Source organism: Onychostruthus taczanowskii, unplaced genomic scaffold, assembly GCF_017590055.1.
Source record: "Onychostruthus taczanowskii isolate IOZ18803 unplaced genomic scaffold, ASM1759005v1 scaffold1, whole genome shotgun sequence".
Taxonomy (NCBI): domain Eukaryota; kingdom Metazoa; phylum Chordata; class Aves; order Passeriformes; family Passeridae; genus Onychostruthus; species Onychostruthus taczanowskii.
Genome location: NW_024496525.1, coordinates 17,531,799 through 17,548,285, shown reverse-complemented (window position 1 = coordinate 17,548,285; position 16,487 = coordinate 17,531,799). Strand labels below are relative to the sequence as shown.

At 39.7% G+C, this 16,487-nt stretch overlaps 2 protein-coding genes across 2 annotated transcripts; one reads left to right on the top strand and one right to left on the bottom strand.

Annotated features, from left to right (window-relative positions):
- The first annotated feature begins 303 nt into the window (after nt 1–303).
- TRAPPC6B (trafficking protein particle complex subunit 6B) lies at nt 304–5,885 on the top strand. Its single transcript, XM_041399194.1, has 6 exons — nt 304–1,003; nt 1,086–1,153; nt 2,216–2,333; nt 3,842–3,925; nt 4,983–5,076; nt 5,708–5,885. Exons 1-6 carry the CDS (start codon nt 923–925, stop codon nt 5,737–5,739), a joined length of 477 nt encoding a protein of 158 aa, XP_041255128.1. The 5' UTR covers nt 304–922; the 3' UTR covers nt 5,740–5,885.
- Nucleotides 5,886–6,620: 735 nt separating this feature from the next.
- Nucleotides 6,621–14,788, bottom strand: GEMIN2 (gem nuclear organelle associated protein 2). The gene is made up of 10 exons (XM_041399180.1): nt 14,615–14,788; nt 14,011–14,095; nt 12,738–12,827; nt 10,738–10,797; nt 10,468–10,578; nt 9,848–9,892; nt 9,062–9,130; nt 7,649–7,759; nt 7,376–7,434; nt 6,621–7,058 (listed from the first exon to the last, which is right to left on the bottom strand). Exons 1-10 carry the CDS (start codon nt 14,734–14,736, stop codon nt 7,019–7,021), a joined length of 792 nt encoding a protein of 263 aa, XP_041255114.1. The 5' UTR covers nt 14,737–14,788; the 3' UTR covers nt 6,621–7,018.
- Nucleotides 14,789–16,487: the final 1,699 nt, after the last annotated feature.

Below are 16,487 nucleotides of genomic sequence, written 5' to 3'. Positions count from 1 at the left end.
TGGCCGCGGGCCCCGACGGCGCAGCCAATCGCACTCCGCTGGCCCCCTCTGACCGCCAATCACCGGGCACGAGAGGAAGGGGCACGCCCGCCAGGGCGGCTCGCCAAAAGCGGTCACCAATCTCAGAGCCCAGGGTAGACTGGCATCCCGACCGCCCAATTAGCGGAATGCTCTGCCTGCCAGCTTGGCGAATCAATGAAGGGGGCCGCCCGAGTGACATGACACAGAGCTAATGAGAACTCACACGTCATTTCCGTACAGCCCAATCAGAAAACCACTTCGAGGCCGCTTGTTCCCACCCGCCCGGGACGCATCCTGCTTTCCCACTCTCAATGGGGCCGAGGAGCCGGCACGCGCGGGACTCGGGCCAATCAGCGCTGAGCTACCAGAGGGGCCTGTGCCCGGCGAGCCAATAGACGGGGCCGTTACTTGGCGCTGGCTGCGGTGGCGGCCTGACGGGCGGCGCGTGCCGGGGCCGCTCCTGCCCTCACATCCCGCCCGGAGCGGCGTGCCGGGGAAGCTCCGCAGTGCGCCTCAGTCATGGCGCCCGGGGCGGCGGCGAGGCTTTAAACCACGCTCTTCGCCGGCTGCAGCCGACGTCGCTCTGCGGCTCCCCGCGGCGGGGCGGGCGCTCTCTTGAAGGCAGTGACACACGCGCGCCGCCTGGCTCCGGCGTTAGGGTGGGCGGAGCAGCTCCGCAGGAGCCGCGCGTTTGATCCCCGGCTCCGGCTCTCGCTCAGGACCCTGCGCTGCCGGCTGCGCCCGAGTCCGCGGACTCTGCGGAGCCTTAGCGCGAGAGCCCCTTTCCCAGAGCTTCCCCGGCGAGGAGAACCGGCCCGGCCGACACTGCAGGGCCGCCCCGCCTCGGCCGGGAGCTCCCGCGGGTGTCCGGGCCCGCCCGGAAGGGGCGGCGGCCCCGGCGATGGCGGACGAGGCGCTGTTCCTGCTGCTGCACAGCGAGATGGTGGCGGGGCTGTACCGCGCCGCCGAGCAGGGCGAAGGGGTGAGTGAGGCCGGGGCCGCCCCGGGGCCGTCCTGCAGCGGCCGGGGCTGACGCGGCCGCCGCGGCGCCTTGTGTCTTGCAGGAGAACGGGCGCTGCACCACCAAGCTGGAGAGCATGGGCTTCCGCGTCGGGCAGGGGCTCATCGAGAGGTGAGTCCCGCCGGGCCCGGGCAGCCGCTGCTCGTCCTCGGGGCTTTCACCGCGCCGGTAAAGCGCGCCTGGCCGGGCACAGTGTGGTGGTTTGGCCGGACGGAGAATGCGTTCCTGTTACCATCAGTTGTTCTGGCATCTCCTCTTTTCCTATCTCATTCTTGTGGGGACCTGTGTTTGTGTATCACGGGACTGTTTTGGAGTGTGTTGTTTTCCTAGTGCTTGCCGTCATGAAAACCGAGTCGGGGTACATGGTTACTTTTAATGCTTACCATTATCTTTAATACTACTTTGTGTAGACTTTTGCATGTTTCCTGCTTCTGGTACCTTTTGTGACTTCATTCATTCTCTGATTTACTTCTTGAGCATAATTTCATGATTGGCTCTTACTCTATTTCATTTTTGTAAAGTGCTCTCAGCCCTCGCGACTCCGCCACTGAGCAGCTCGGGCCCCTTGGGGACCGGCGATGCAAGGCGGAGCCCTCGTTCCGAGGTCGTGTGGAGCCTCCTGAGTTTCTGAAGTCATGCTTTTGTTGAATAAAGTGGTCCCGTAGTGCCAGATAAAGACCCTCAATGAGGATAAAGGGAGAGAAATCTGAAGTAAGCAAGAGAAAGAGTCTCTCATTAAAAACGGGAACAAGTTTTATATGCTTGTTCCTATGTTAGAGCTCTTTTGCATAATTAAAGTACTCCTTCCAAGAAGTAGTATAAGTGTGAGCATTTTGTTTATCTTCTATTTAGATACTTTTTTGAAGATAAAACTGAAGGAGCACTTTGCACTTTCCACCTGTCTGTATGTCAACTATGTTTGATAATCATGGAATTAAAACAGTTTATTCTGCTATCTTATTGCAGATACTAAGATAACACTGTGTCGCTCTTAAGTTAAAATACTTGATGAATGGACAGTGAGGCTAGAATGATACTGTATGATCTACTGTATGAGGCTGGAAAACTAATTTCTGTAATAACCTCAAAAATGGTGTTGTAAAAAATTATTTTGTTTAATTGGTCAGGTTATGTGTACCATCATTATTGATATATTTCTCACTTTTCTCTTAGGTTTACAAAAGACACTGCCAGGTTCAAGGATGAATTAGATATTATGAAGTTCATTTGCAAAGATTTTTGGACAACGGTATTCAAAAAACAAATAGATAACCTAAGGACTAATCACCAGGTACTAATGCTGTAGATTAAGATTTAACTTACAAAGGTGGTGAGAGTTTTGAATTGCTAGTGCATTTTTTTGTTTTTCTTGGTCTAGAATTAATTACCAGATAAGAAACCCAAAATGTTCCATATTTGTTTTGTGTAGAAAGTGTGTTTTTCAATATTCATATTACATGTAGCTTTAGAATATAATTTAATAATTGCCTATGATGTCTTTATTGCCACCCTGTTTGAAAAGACTAAATGCTTTCAATTTCATATACACTGTTGCAGCATTACAGAAAGAACAGCAATGATTACAGTTGATTAACATTTAAACAAGAACTTTTTAATCTGTCTCTTAAATAAATAAATTAATAAATGTTAGTAAAAAATAGTGAAAAAGTGACATTACTGTCTTAACATCTATTTAAATAGAATTGCTGCAGTGAAGAGGTTTTTTTACTGTGAAGAATGTTAAGAATTTTCAGCAGTTGAGACAGTTGTAATCTATTGAAAATATTTATATGAGAAACAGCAGAGAAACTTCTCAGATTTGCATGTTGGTGACATTGTGCTGTATGCATGTGCTTTCCTATATCAACAGCCAGATCAAAATAACTTAAGGAGCCATTTTACTAGAGTAAAACCAAATCTTTTTCCTAATTGAATCACTTGGTTTTCTTATGGCCATTTCCCTGTTGTGTAAAATCAGGAAGAAAAGAATTTGTACAAGGATTGTGCCGAATAAAATAGGTTTTATTTTTCAGTGACTTATCAAGTAATAAGAGGTAATTATTACTTTAGAAATCTGGGGTTTTAATTGCAAAAAGCTGCAGTATTGAGCTTAAGGTCTTAATTGTATATGCAGCCTTAATTTAAGCTCAAGTCTTATGAAATTCTGAAGTAGCACAGTCAGTAGCAAGGAAATTACCATGGCAGGTGTAGCTAAAGCTATACTGTGTTTATACTTAATTTATTAACATGCATACTGTTGCACTAAATTGTATTGTAGAAAACACCAGACTTTTACTTTGATTGTCTGCTGGGTGTTGTTGCCTGTAGTGCTATTAAGAAAAATAATTCCCACTGACTTTGAGAATAAGAATAGAGATGTGCAAAACCCAATGAAGATAGATTTGAATGTAAAAATCAGTATGCATTTGATATATTACCAAAGACTTTCTAGTATGGAACTATTTTTTCTAATCAGTGGAAGGACTCTTCCAAGAAGAAATGTACATAAACAGTGTTTGGGGTTAACTGATCATATTATTATCTAGGGTTTTTTTTTTGTTTAATTACTCACAATTTTTGTTTGTTTAATTACTCACAATTAAGAATATTTCCTTTTGATATTCCTTGTAAGTAAATAATACAATTTAAACTTAAATCACATATGCCTCAATCTAAAATTTTATTTTTCAGCCTGAGATCATATATATTTTATCTACAAATCAAATCCATTCACAGAAAATGTGGGTTTTATATTACTGCACATTTAACTGAAGCTCTCAACTTTTTCTTTTTAAACAGGGTATTTATGTTCTTCAAGACAATAAATTCCGTCTCTTGACACAAATGTCTGCAGGAAAGCAGTATTTAGAACATGCACCAAAGGTACCCTTTGATTCTGTGTGGGGGAGGGTCTACCAGTTTCATTTTAATTACCTGGATCTATTAATAACTTTACATTTTTTAATTAAATAGATACAAACTCTTCTAAATGGCACCCAAAGATACGCCTTCAGAACCTGTGTGCTTTTTAGAAAGGCACCCTGTTTTAGAACAGTGGATTGGATTTATACTTCAAAAAATGGTCTTGGTTATTGTGAAACTTGCTGCTGTGACATTTGAGTTACTTCATGGTGCAAGTGCTCTTCTGCCACTACCTGCCACTGTCACACAGATTATTTCTCTTTGGGAAGCATGTGTTTTCAGAAACTTTCTTTAAAATTCCCAGAACACATTTGGAAGATGCTATTTGTTACATAAAACAAGCTTCTGAGATGATGTGAATGTTCAGAAGGATCTTCCACCAATTAAAAATACTTTTGAGTGCAGATGCTGAGTTATGGTAATAAGTCAGGTAAAATCAGTCCCTCTGCAGAACCTGTCATAGAGCACTTTGGTTCAGGTGGATTAAAAAATGGGGCATTCACTTCTATTTTATGGTTTCTTAATTCTTGATCTTAGTCCTCCCAATTGGCTGCTGTCCATGGGATTTTTTTTTTTTTTTGTGTGTGTGTGTGTGTTTGATGAAATGTTTATTCTATTTTGCACCACACATTTTAAATATCTGCAGGTGTTTGTATTCTAAGGTATGGCCTGCACAAGAATGCTGTCTTGGACTGTTTCTCCTTTGTTGATTTCAATACCAGTTGCTAATTTCAGCCAAGTCTTGCGAATAATTCTTTTTAAGGATATTAAGTTCCTACAGGTTTAATGGAAAGAGAAGGTGACTCAAAATACTGCCTCTAATGAGAACAGTCTGTGTAGTGAGCTCCACTCTACCACGTATTGGAGCTTTCATCTATTAGAGACCTGACAAAGTTTCTCAAAACCTCCATGGTTTTCTGGTGCCCAAGTATTAAGTTGTGTTCTTAAGCACTTATTTTCAATCTTTATCAACAAGGTTCACTGTACACACTCATTTGAAGTGCAACTTTTTATTTAGTATTTAGCATTCACCTGTGGACTGATCAGAGGAGGCCTATCAAATCTGGGAATAAAGAGTATTGTAACAGCTGAAGTTTCATCAATGCCTGCATGTAAGTAGTACTTGGAGTATTCAATTATTAGCTCACTTTTCTGACTGGCTGTGTTGCTGTTATAAGCATTTTTCAAGGTGGGATTTGTTTGAAGCTGCTGGGCCATAGGAGTCCATGTGAACTTCAGGATATGGCTTGCTACTATATCCTTCAGTATTTAGAAAATACTGACAGAGGATAAGCCTCCATGATGTTGAGTGGAAAGCAAAACCAAAAAGTTGTATTTACATTTAGGAGCATCAGATGTGTAAGGATGTGTGTCCAGAAGGTTATTTGCACAAATGAAGCTCTTTCTCTATAGGAGCCATTAAGGATGTTAGTAAGTGAAGACTTACATTGTAACTACAAAAGCTGCTCAATTAAAAGTTTCCACAGACTTAGCACAAATATTAGGTTTAGCTGACAAAACTTCTGTGATGTGGGACATGGTGAACTTAAAAGAAAAGAGGAAAGGTGTTCAGTGTGGAATTAAAATTTAAATGCTAAATTTAAATAATGGCTGAACTGCTTACAATTAAACTGTAAGATTAAAATGCTCCTTACTATTTCTTTAAAAAAATTACAAGAAAGTAATTACTTGGAGAAATAATTCTAATGGTAATAATGTGATCTGACTCTGCTTTTCCTGCAGGTAAATTCCAGGTGATGATACAGAAGATGTAGAGCACATTCAAATCTGGGTATCTACTTTAAAAAGGCTTTGTATGTGGATTCAGTATCTTGGCTCAGTCTTGTATATAACATGTAAATTATAGCAGTGTGCAGCACAATTGCAAAATATATAATAAATGCTCATTGAAATAACACTATGCTTGTGTCTTGGTATGAAATTTATTCTGTACTAAAGTAATAATTTATACCCGGTAAAAACCGTGTACTCCATACATTCAGCAAAACATTTCAATTACCAAAGGAGCCTGGAAGACCAGAGACAGTTTGAGAACAGAGAAAAATCCTGACCAAGACTACATTTGAATAAGAAACAAATGCCTGTTGTGTTGCCCAACTTGAATGCCCAACTGCTACCTTTCCACACTCCCTCTGAACTGGGAGGCAGTGGGTGCTTTTGTGTTTCTTTGATGGAGCCTGCTAACATGTGAGCTAACAGCTTACACATCATTAATCCTTTGTAGGATTGTAGTTTGGGGCAATACAAGAAATCTTGTTTTTACATAATTCAGGAGTTTCTCTCGTCCCTAAAATTAGCAACTGTTCCTTGTGTTAGAATGATTTATGCCTAAGGTCATCTATACTGGCCAAAGAAGGAAATTTATTCCATCTTGTTGTGCATAAACTCAATGTAATTGTTTTTAATTGCTAGCTATGGTTTACTTCTGTAATGTACTACTCAAAAAGCAGTAATGTTTACGTTTTACTGAAACAGTTGTTTCAGTAACTTGCTGGCTCTGTAGCTGAACTGCTAAGCAGTGCTAGAATTCAGGCACCAAAACTTGCAAAAACACATTCAGCCCTAACTCTGGATTTCTACAGGAAGGCTGCCGTTAAACAATAGGGAGTAAGAAAACCCACAGTGTTTCAGAACAGTCTTTTAAAATCCTTTAGCTTTATTAAAAAAGACCCCAATAAGTCTGTTAGAAAAAGAATAATAATTTGTAATGTAACCTCAGACTTCACCTAATAGCAGTGTCCATCGATTACTCAGATTGTAGAAATTTCTAACCAAGAATGTAGTCAAAGACAGGAGCTTGAGAGATGATGCTGGACACTTCAGTTACCACTTGACAACGATGGTGATGATGGTACTGGAGACACTGACAACTCAGCTGAAGTTATTCACAGCTGTCCCAAATGCATTTGTGTGAGGGTGTTCTGAAGGGATTGTGTAATATTTCAGGTCTGAACAGTGCAGTGTCTTGCTGTTAACTCTGATAATGCTGTTTGTACTGTGGCAATGCAAAATACTGGATGTTCTCAAAACAGCCTAGGAAGGCTCGTCAGCCAGGTCACGTTGATCAAAGTACCTAGGAAGGAAGTGGAATATGGTAAGAAGCCTCCAATGCAACATATTCCTTACTTCAAGTTGTTTGACCCATTGCTTTCTAGCTCATCTTTTAGTGTTTCTATCATAATTATGGCTTCATGGTTCAGGGGGCTCATCTGAAGACAGGAATAAGCATACTTTTAGGTATATCTTAAATCCTTTCAGCTAAGTATATTTGCTGCATTGGCTCAGGGTACTTTTATTGACTTTCACTTTTAAAAGGATGTAGGTTAGTACAAATAATCAGACGTTTATGCTGGACATGCATTACCAGTGGAGGTGTATAAGTTGCATTACCTACTAACTAAGCAGATTATCAAGTTCAGAGCTGATATTTGTTCTTCATTCTTGCTCTCCTGGAAAAGAGAGAAATATTACAGCAATTCTTTTGTTACCTGTGTCAAATAGAGAAGCTGTTACAAGCCATGTTATGTGTATTTGTAGTCTTCCCTTCATTCTCAAACAAACTTAAGACGTGAAAAATTAATTATTAAGACTTCTGAAAAATGATCCTCCTTACCTGCTAAATTCACCAAGCCCTGTGCACAGTTATATTAAATCAAATCTTACCTCCAGTGCCCTGACTTCTGAACATCGTCTTGCCAGCTGTCGAATAAGGGAGTGAGCTTCAGGTAGCAAAGGTTTTTCAAGGCATGCCAACAGTGCATAAAGCCATCTACCCTGTGAAGGTTCAAATAACAAAGTTTTAATTCTGAGCATTTCCTTGAAGATGCAAGCAATTCATATTATATAGAGCAGGACTGAAGTGTAGGATGCAAAACAAAACTGCATTCAAGTGCTATGTGCAATAATTAAATTTTCAAAACCACATTAGACACTGCATGGTAGAGTTCTGTGTCTCTAGATAAGATTCTTGTGAGCACTACAGGGTTTCCTGGCATTTTTTTGAATGCTGGCCAAGATATAAATTATTACAGCTGATGCTATTATAGTCTGAAGGAAGGATTACTTTACTAATATCTAAACATTATTACTTGGCTATTAATGTTTAACTTCACAATCTGTGAAAAAACATTCCTGAAGACTGAATGCATGAACTCAGATCTTTATGGAATTAGTGTTTAGATCTGCTTTAAGATTTGCACCACTGTGAAAATATGTCCTTTTTTAAGAGTTTTTAATCTCTGAATGCTACTGCATTCTTACAAATCTAATTTCTGGTACCAGCCTAACTTCATAATTTAATCACAGTGTCTAGTGGCCTTCATTCTGGGACCTAACCTAAAATCACTGGGTACATTCTCTGCAACATATGTACTGGTTAAAAAGAAAACAGTCTTCTACAGGAAAGGACAGAACATGAAAGGTCTTTAAGTGACTGAAAAAAAACCAGTGAAACTATAATAAGCATCATCTAATTTTTCACTACTCTTTTGCTTTGTGGTACTGAAGGAGATGAGACCACTGAGGTCTGCTGTAGATATGGTGCTCTTACACAGCTGGTCAATCTAGTTGTGGCCAAGCTCCATGCCAATGTAGCCTGTCAATCAGGAGTTCTTAGAAGGTTTGATTTGTCACCACATGAATGCAGCTAAGCTTTCTGGTCTGTGCTTCATGTGGAAGGATTAAATGTGTCTTTGCCAGCACACTGTAATGCACCTCCAAACTAAACTGGAGGTGTTGGTAAATAATGTGCAGCATCCCGACAGAACCAAAGCTGCTGTGATCTCTCTTCTAAACCTTGATACCAAGCCTCATGGCTGAAGTTAGTGGGGCAAGTGATACAAAGGGAGTATTACAAAGAGTTTGAGTAGTACTTTTTATGTCTGTATCTGTTAAGTTTTCTAATTTTAACCTTCCAGAAACAAATGTGAATACTCAGTATCTAATCAATAATGTTTTGAAAGTAACAATATGACACAACCATTTAGAGAACTCTTTAGAAAATTAAAATAATAGAAAACAATTTATTCTTTGTTTAATGCATTCATGTGCAAGTAGTTAGAATAAATTAAAAATTACCAGTTCTGGAGTAAATTTTTTCTCTCCAAACCAGCTTATCAGGTATTCTAAGACACTGGTTACTGTTGCCTTCAAAAGAGGAACAGAAAGAGACAATATAGTATCTGCAATGTTTTGTTTTGCTGCTCTTCTACCTGAAGGATTTTATTATATAAAAAGTATTTCTACTCCACAGTATTTATTTCAGTTTGAAGTTACATGTAAGGGTAAAATAAGTTTTAAAGTACCACATTTTGGAAATAACTTTGTATTAAATGAATTATTTGTCTGTGTTAATGAAAAGTTATGGATAAGTAGCTACAGTTTAGGAAAGAACCATCACACCAATTGATTGATTGATTGGTTGGTTGGTTGGTTGGTTTTGTATAATGGTGGCAGTGGGAAAAGTAGTAAAGGAAAGATAGTGATTTTTCTACCCTTGCAATGTACATAAAAGTTCACAATCAAATGGAAGGACTGCACTTAAAACACTAAATGAGAAATTTAAAAACATTGTAAAGCACCTATTGGGATATTCAGCAAGAATTCAAACATTAAATGTGCTATAGAGAAACTACAATAACAAAATAATTTCAGGACTAGTCTTGAAATGAAAAATCTTTGCTCGTAAAGTTATTTGTAGCTGAATGTGAATATAAATACATATTTTTCTTCTGAGTGTACAATTAATAGAATTTGTAATGAGCAATTTTCTAGGCAAAGAAAAATATGTAAGCCTTCTGCCACAGAACATGAGAAACAATGATTTAGACAATGTCACTATATGATTCTAAGAGGTAGGCTTACCTGATTCATCCTGCTTACAATACTTAGCAAAGGGGGAAAGCCCACCTGAAAAAAAACAAGTTTGAAAATGTAAACATTATCACAAACATCTTTGTTCTAATTTAGAACACACTAAGATTTTAATTTGATGTTCAGACACTTCTAGTGATTTGAAAGTCTGTTCTGAGCTTTAAAATTTATTAAAAAAGTATCTTCAAGAAAGTTAAACGTCCAGTATCAGAGCAGCTTGCTTCTACTGTTACTTGTTAAAGTTTTGGTTTTTCAAAGTGATGTAGAAAAGAAAATGATTGTAGGGTGTCACATATAAGGAGGGTAACCACATATCACTATGCAACAAAACACTAAAGCAGACTATGAAGAAAGCTTCCATCCAGTTCAGTGAGAACAAAATAATGACTTTAGCTGATAAGAGATGAAGGAACTCTTCAAATTTTGACAGAAGACACAGACTTAATTCCTGTTTCACTTGGTTTCTGCATAAAAAGAATGTACATGGGACTTTCTGGGCTCACCAGAGCCTACTTTCTATTTGGCACAAAGTGGTAATAAACAGTAGGATTGTTTCCGGCAGTTAGTCTAGAAAATAGATGCTGAAAACTAACTAGAAGTCCTATACTCACCTTCAAGTAATCAATTCCGAAATTTTCATTATCAGATAGTGCATCCATTTCTGAGTATACTCTTTCCCCAAGGCAGAACTTCTTCCAGCCTTCTTCATCCTCCGATTTTGGCTGAAGTAAATAAAAATAAATGAAAACTGTGTAATACTGTGTCTTGAAGACACTGGAGAAAAGACTTAGAAGTGTTGCATGCAAGTATAAAGCAAGATTAACTGTGGATTCCATAACTGGGAAAACAAACCACAGAGCACTGTTACGAATTCTACTCACCATAGTAACATTGCTGTCCAAATGTTGTGACCGCCAGTGATTCCTGTGCTTGTTCAGGCTCTGAGTAATTAAAACAAAGTCAAATCTCAGTTAACTCTGCAGATGTTTTATCCTTGCCACAAGGGCTCTTCATTATTCTTAAAATGCATGAAAAGTATATTTTATGACTTTCTATAAATCAGTAGATATATAGCCAGCACAACTGACTAAATAATTCCCATGCCTCTTAGCAGAAATTTAATTAAGAATTTCATGCTGGGATTTTGGAAGTAATGTTAAAGCTGAAGGCATTTTGAAGTCTATTACATAAGGTTAAGCTGATGTAGTAAGCTTTAACAGTCTTCTAGACTCGTTAGAACAATCTTAAGAAAAAGCCTACTTAGATTTAATCCAAAAGCACACATAAAGCCAATATCCTGTTTCCAACAGTGGTCTGTATCTGTATCAGAGGTCTACGGAATTGTATGAAAGAAGGCAAGTGTGCTTTCTTAGCACATTTCTTCTACCTGGCAGGAATCCTGTGTAGACAAACTGGCCTGCTTAACTTGTAGAGAGCTGTAAATGTTCTGTGGCAGAAGGAATTTGTCTCCCACTCCAATTGTTCCTGTAGCTATATAAAAGACCACTGAAACACTCAAAGTAACAGCAGCTGATGCAGTGGTTGAACAAGTGAATTCTGGTGGTTTTTTTTTTGTTTTAAATACTTTTTAGGATAGTCTCATATTTCACAGTGTTAATTCTGGCACAGATAAGACAATTGATTTGAGCATAAAAGAAATACCTATTCAGTGAATAAGCCTTTAGATGTCAGTCTCCTTAGTTCCACTAAAACCTTAGACTATGCCTAATATACAGGATGCAATGTGATCCCAGAAACAGGGGTAGCTCAGTTAACTGTTTACAATGTAGATGCAGTAGTACAGATCTCCTTCACTAAATTTTCCTCCCTGAAAAAAACATGGTACATGAGCTCATGCAGAGTTCAGTGCTAGAGCACATCATAGCTGGTCACACCTCGTACTCCTACAATGCAGCATCAATGCACTGTAAACACGCTGTCTGCAGCACTGGAGTCACAAATGACCTCTACCTACATTTTTATTATATTTTCCATTTACCCTGTTTGAAATGTGCATACAGAATAGAAGAATCATAGATTTGGGTTGGAAGGGACCTTCACAGGCCATCAAGTCAAACCCTTCTTCCATGGGCAGGGCCATCTTCAACTAGATCAGGCTCAGAACCCCATCCAATCTGACCTTCAGTGTTTTAAAGGATGGGGCATCCTTCTCTGGGCAACCTGTGCTGGTGTTTCACCACCCTCATTGTAAAAAAATTCTTCCTTATATCTAATCTAAATCAACCATCCTTCAGTTTAAAACTTTAGTAAAGCTTAGCTGAACTTAGAACCTTTACCCTTTGAGACTGCTTAATTTTCTGTTCTTGTTGTGTTACTTCAAGGGTGCAAATATATCAGGAAAGATTAAAGTCTGTGCTAACTCTACAACCTTACAAATACATTTTACCAAATCAGTAAGTCTCCTCATAATGGGTTGCCACCTCTGTCAACAGGTGTTCCTAAATGGATTGTATGAATGGAATTTATCAGTCTCCTGATGGGTTAGAATCCACTTGGTTCTTAGTTCACGTTGAGGTTGAGTTCTGCAGAACATTTCCTGCTAGCACTGTGTTTTAATGTAACTGCATAACATCACTGGGCTTTTTGTCCTTCCTCAACTACATTATATAATTTAATCTAAATATGGACATATTTTTGTTGAAGGAGAATTTCTTAAACGTGACTCTCAAGAGTTTTATCAGAGGTTTAAAAGCCACACAGTATACCCTCAACTAGCTTTCAAGAGCTTAAAACTCATACCTATAAACATCTATCCTTCTACAAAATCAGAACACTTCTATGCTAGACATGAAGTTATCCCCTGTAAAGCATAGATATGTTCTATCCAGACCGTGCAAGACCCTCACAGACTATCTTGTACCTGACGAACAGCTGAGAAATTGGCCACTTGCTGCTGCTGCCACTTGAGCGTTGGAGAGTATCCTTCAGGAGCAGGCTGACATCCAGAAATCTGAGAAAACACTGGCAATAATTATAATGTAAGGGAGGTTTATAAGAAGAATCCTTAAGAACAACAGAATCAGTAAATGTTTACTGTTAGGTAAATAATATCCTTGAAATCTTCATCTAAGAAAGGTAATTTCATGACCATATCCAAGGCTGAGTTAAGATTTTGGTTTAGACAATTTTTTTTTGTTTAACTCTTTTTATAGGTAGATAAGAAGGAAAACTAAGTGTTCAAAATACATTGTCAAATAATTACTTAAGGTCTTCCTTTCAGCAATTGTTCTGCTTTGATCTCCCTGCTCATAAAAAGCAGGATGCTGTTTCCTTATCTGGGACAGATAGTATCAATCTTAGGCATTCTACCTGTCAAGATAGTAAGCTGAGGAAGACAGAAGATTATAAAACCATCTAGAAAATTAGGTTTGATAGTTAAGTAGATATAACTGCTTTAAATACTAGCATGAAAGGGTTATTAAACAAAATCTTTCTACAAGTGTTTAAGAATATCATTACAAATGAGACAAATGAAGAGAATGGCTACAGAAGTTACAAAGTCATATCAGTATTAGAAACTTTCTTTGAGAAATCTAGTAGTGAAATCTCAGATTACATCATTGTCATTGTAGGAAGGCAAACTATTTGAAAGTAGCTTAAAAAACCAAGCTGGCAGGGCAATGCAACAATAGAAAAATCTGCTTCAACAGTAAGGAGAAGTTCCAATAAAAGATTCTTTCCAAAAGGAAAGAAGTGGTGCTAGAATTTCATCTATCTTTAATAAAGCTTAGCTGCACTTACTACCCTTATGCTAGATATAGACTTAAACCCAAAGACAGGTATGGATATGTTTTTCTTCTAAAATTTATGCAGGTTTTATGATTAAATAATTGTAAGATTTAATGCAACATTGGATTTCCTCAGACAGTAAAATAATCTGCTGCATATCAAATAGTATGGGGATTTTCAATTTAATCAAACTGACTAAAAGCAGTCTTTCAAACTAAAAACTACTGTTACCCAGCAGTTGAGCAGGGGTTTCTTCACACACAGATATTTAATTCTGTGGATGCTTTTCGAATCTAGCAGTGCTATTATGTCAATGACTCCCCCAAATTAATAAAAACATCATTATAGTAACATCTTCCCCCCCTTTTTTTCGTCTCAAAACGTGTAAAAACTCTCAATCTTACTGAAATGTTTACTGTCGGCTTCTTTTTCAATTTTCTGGGATCTATTTGTGCCACGACCACGTCAGGACATCGAGCTGCTTCAATCCTACAAAACAGAATCAAGTGGGCTGCATTTTTTCTTCCTGTAACAGGTCGATATATACCGTATGTCTCTGAAATACTCATAAAACCATGGAGGGACCAGTCAAGATCATACTGGTCCAACTCCGCGCACAGGACAGCCCAGAAATCACACCCTGTGCTTGAGGGCGCTGTCCAAATGTTTCTCGAGCTCTGCCATGCCTGGTTCTGTGCCCGCTGCCCTGGGGAGCCTGTTCCAGCGCTCAGCCACCTGTGGGTGAAGAACCTTTTCCTGACATCCAGCCTAAACCTCCCTCGACACCGCTTCGTGTCGTTTCCTCGAGCCGTGTGGCCGGTCACGAGAGGGAAGAGATCGGTACCCGCCCCTCCTGCAGGTGTGTAAAACACCGCCCGTGCCGGCCACGGGCAGCACCCCACGGCCGCCCCGGCGCGCCCGGACACGGAGCCCGGCCCGGGCAGCACCGGCTGCCGCGCCGCTCTCGCGGAGAGCTGACGGGCCCGGCCCGACCGCCCCGCCACTCACTGGACGCGCTTCAGATACTCCTGCGGCGTCCTGGGAGGCACGGTGGGATCGAAGTCCTCGGCCAGGTCACAGTCGCCCACGGGCAGCAGCCGCGGCATCAGCTCCTCCAGGCCCGGCTCCATGGCCGCGCCGCCCCGGCGGCACGGCCCGCTCGCCTGCCGCAACTCTCGCGAGAGCGGCGGGCCGGGCCGGAGCCTCGGCCCTGCGCGCTGCTGGGCCGCGGGCTGCTCGGGCGTCGTGGCTGCCCTGGAAAGCGCCGGAGGGGAATAAAGGAAATACGGCCAAAGAGCAGTGGCAGAAAGGGGTTTGCCAATTCACCGCCCATCAGACTAGGCCTATTTTTGTGATGAATAGGTGTAAACCTTTAATAACTTCTTTCATTAGGCTCTGTGCCATTATTCTAATAGACTGAAGTTTTTGACAAAGGTTCTTTAAAGCTCACCCATTACTACGCTCTTATTTTACCTGTGAACACCCAGTACTCATAATATTTGTCCCTTCCTTGAAATGCTTTGAGATCGGTGGTTAAAGTCACTTACACAGAAGTTGATTATAAATTTACAGAGTTCCCATTCTGGAAGGGTCAGTTGTTGCTGTGTGAGTTTTTCTGAAGGCTATCATGTGGGAGCATCCACATGGCAGAGAGCAAGGCAGCATTTGCACAAGGGGGCATTGTTTCCCAGATAAAATAGGGAGCAGAAGAATGATGTTGCAATCATTGACATTGTGTATTATGAAATTCCTGTTACACAAAATGTCCATCAGTATATAGTTCTGCATGCAAAGTCTATTTAGATCTAATATTTCACAGTAGTTTTAGATACTTCGGACATAAGTTCAAAAAAATAAAAATTTTTCTTTAAATCCCTTGCAAGTCTGTATTTCAGTACTTCTAAATAAACATCTACCTTAACTCCTCCTCTCCAATGGCTTTTGTTTGTTTTAAGGTGTTTCCAAAAGCACCTACGTGTACCAGGGAGTTTTTTTTTTTTTTTCCCTGAAACCCGGATCTAATATCCTAGTTGAGTATGCAACAATTGCAGTCGCCACTAGAAATAAAACCTGCCTACTTAAGCCTACACTGATAATTCTGGGAAGGTTGACTGATGATCAAGACAAAAACTTTGGTGAGTCCAGCTATATAAAGTTCTTTTCTAATACTTTAGTAATATTCAGAACTTATTTTTCCTGTTCGCAGTAAAGTCCAGAACTATGAACAGAAAGAGAATCCACAGATATAAATACACTTTAAATATACTTTCTATCTTTAGATTACTTTTTCTGGAACTTACTATTGATACTTGTTAAGCAAAGCAACATATTTTTAATTATTGCAGATAGTCTTCCACAGGTAATAAAATTATTCCTAACGTGTCTTATCAACAATGCTGATGCAATGACTAGCAAATATGACTCAGTGGAGAAAGAGGAAAATGAAACTGGAAATGTATCTATTTCTTCTCAACTGCTTAGGCATTAAGGAAGAGTACTTTTCCCAAGAAAGGGTGAGCTGCATTAATGGACATGTCCCATTGAGTAAAAAAACAAACCAAAACAAAACAAAGTAACATAAATTCTGCATTATGAAAAATTAAAATGCTTTCAAATCTACATTCTAGATATGAATATAGAGAGCTAACAAAGTATTTTCTTATAATGAGTAAATGAGTTTATACCTATTTTCTACTTCTTTTCTTTCTCCTTGATTTTCTCTGTGGTTCACACCATCATAACAGCTGCATGACTTTAAGTTTAGAGCATTGGATTGAGTTCTTACGGAGTGAAAATTAATTGTGCTGAAGATTAACTAAAAGTACTGAATATATTTTATTTGTAGTGAACTTTCAGAGTAGTATACTTTGCTGTTTTCCCT

Coding starts and splice junctions, on each gene's coding strand:
- TRAPPC6B (XM_041399194.1), top strand. CDS start 923: ATGGCGGACGAGGCGCTGTTCCTGCTGCTGCACAGCGAGATGGTGGCG. Junction 3,926..4,982: donor ATTTAGAACATGCACCAAAG/GTACCCTTTGAT, acceptor CTTTTTATTTAG/TATTTAGCATTCACCTGTGG. Junction 5,077..5,707: donor AGTTTCATCAATGCCTGCAT/GTAAGTAGTACT, acceptor CTTTTCCTGCAG/GTAAATTCCAGGTGATGATA.
- GEMIN2 (XM_041399180.1), bottom strand. CDS start 14,736: ATGGAGCCGGGCCTGGAGGAGCTGATGCCGCGGCTGCTGCCCGTGGGC. Junction 9,131..9,847: donor TTGTAAGCAGGATGAATCAG/GTAAGCCTACCT, acceptor CCTCTTTTGAAG/GCAACAGTAACCAGTGTCTT. Junction 7,760..9,061: donor AAAAATTTACTCCAGAACTG/GTAATTTTTAAT, acceptor GAACCTTCACAG/GGTAGATGGCTTTATGCACT.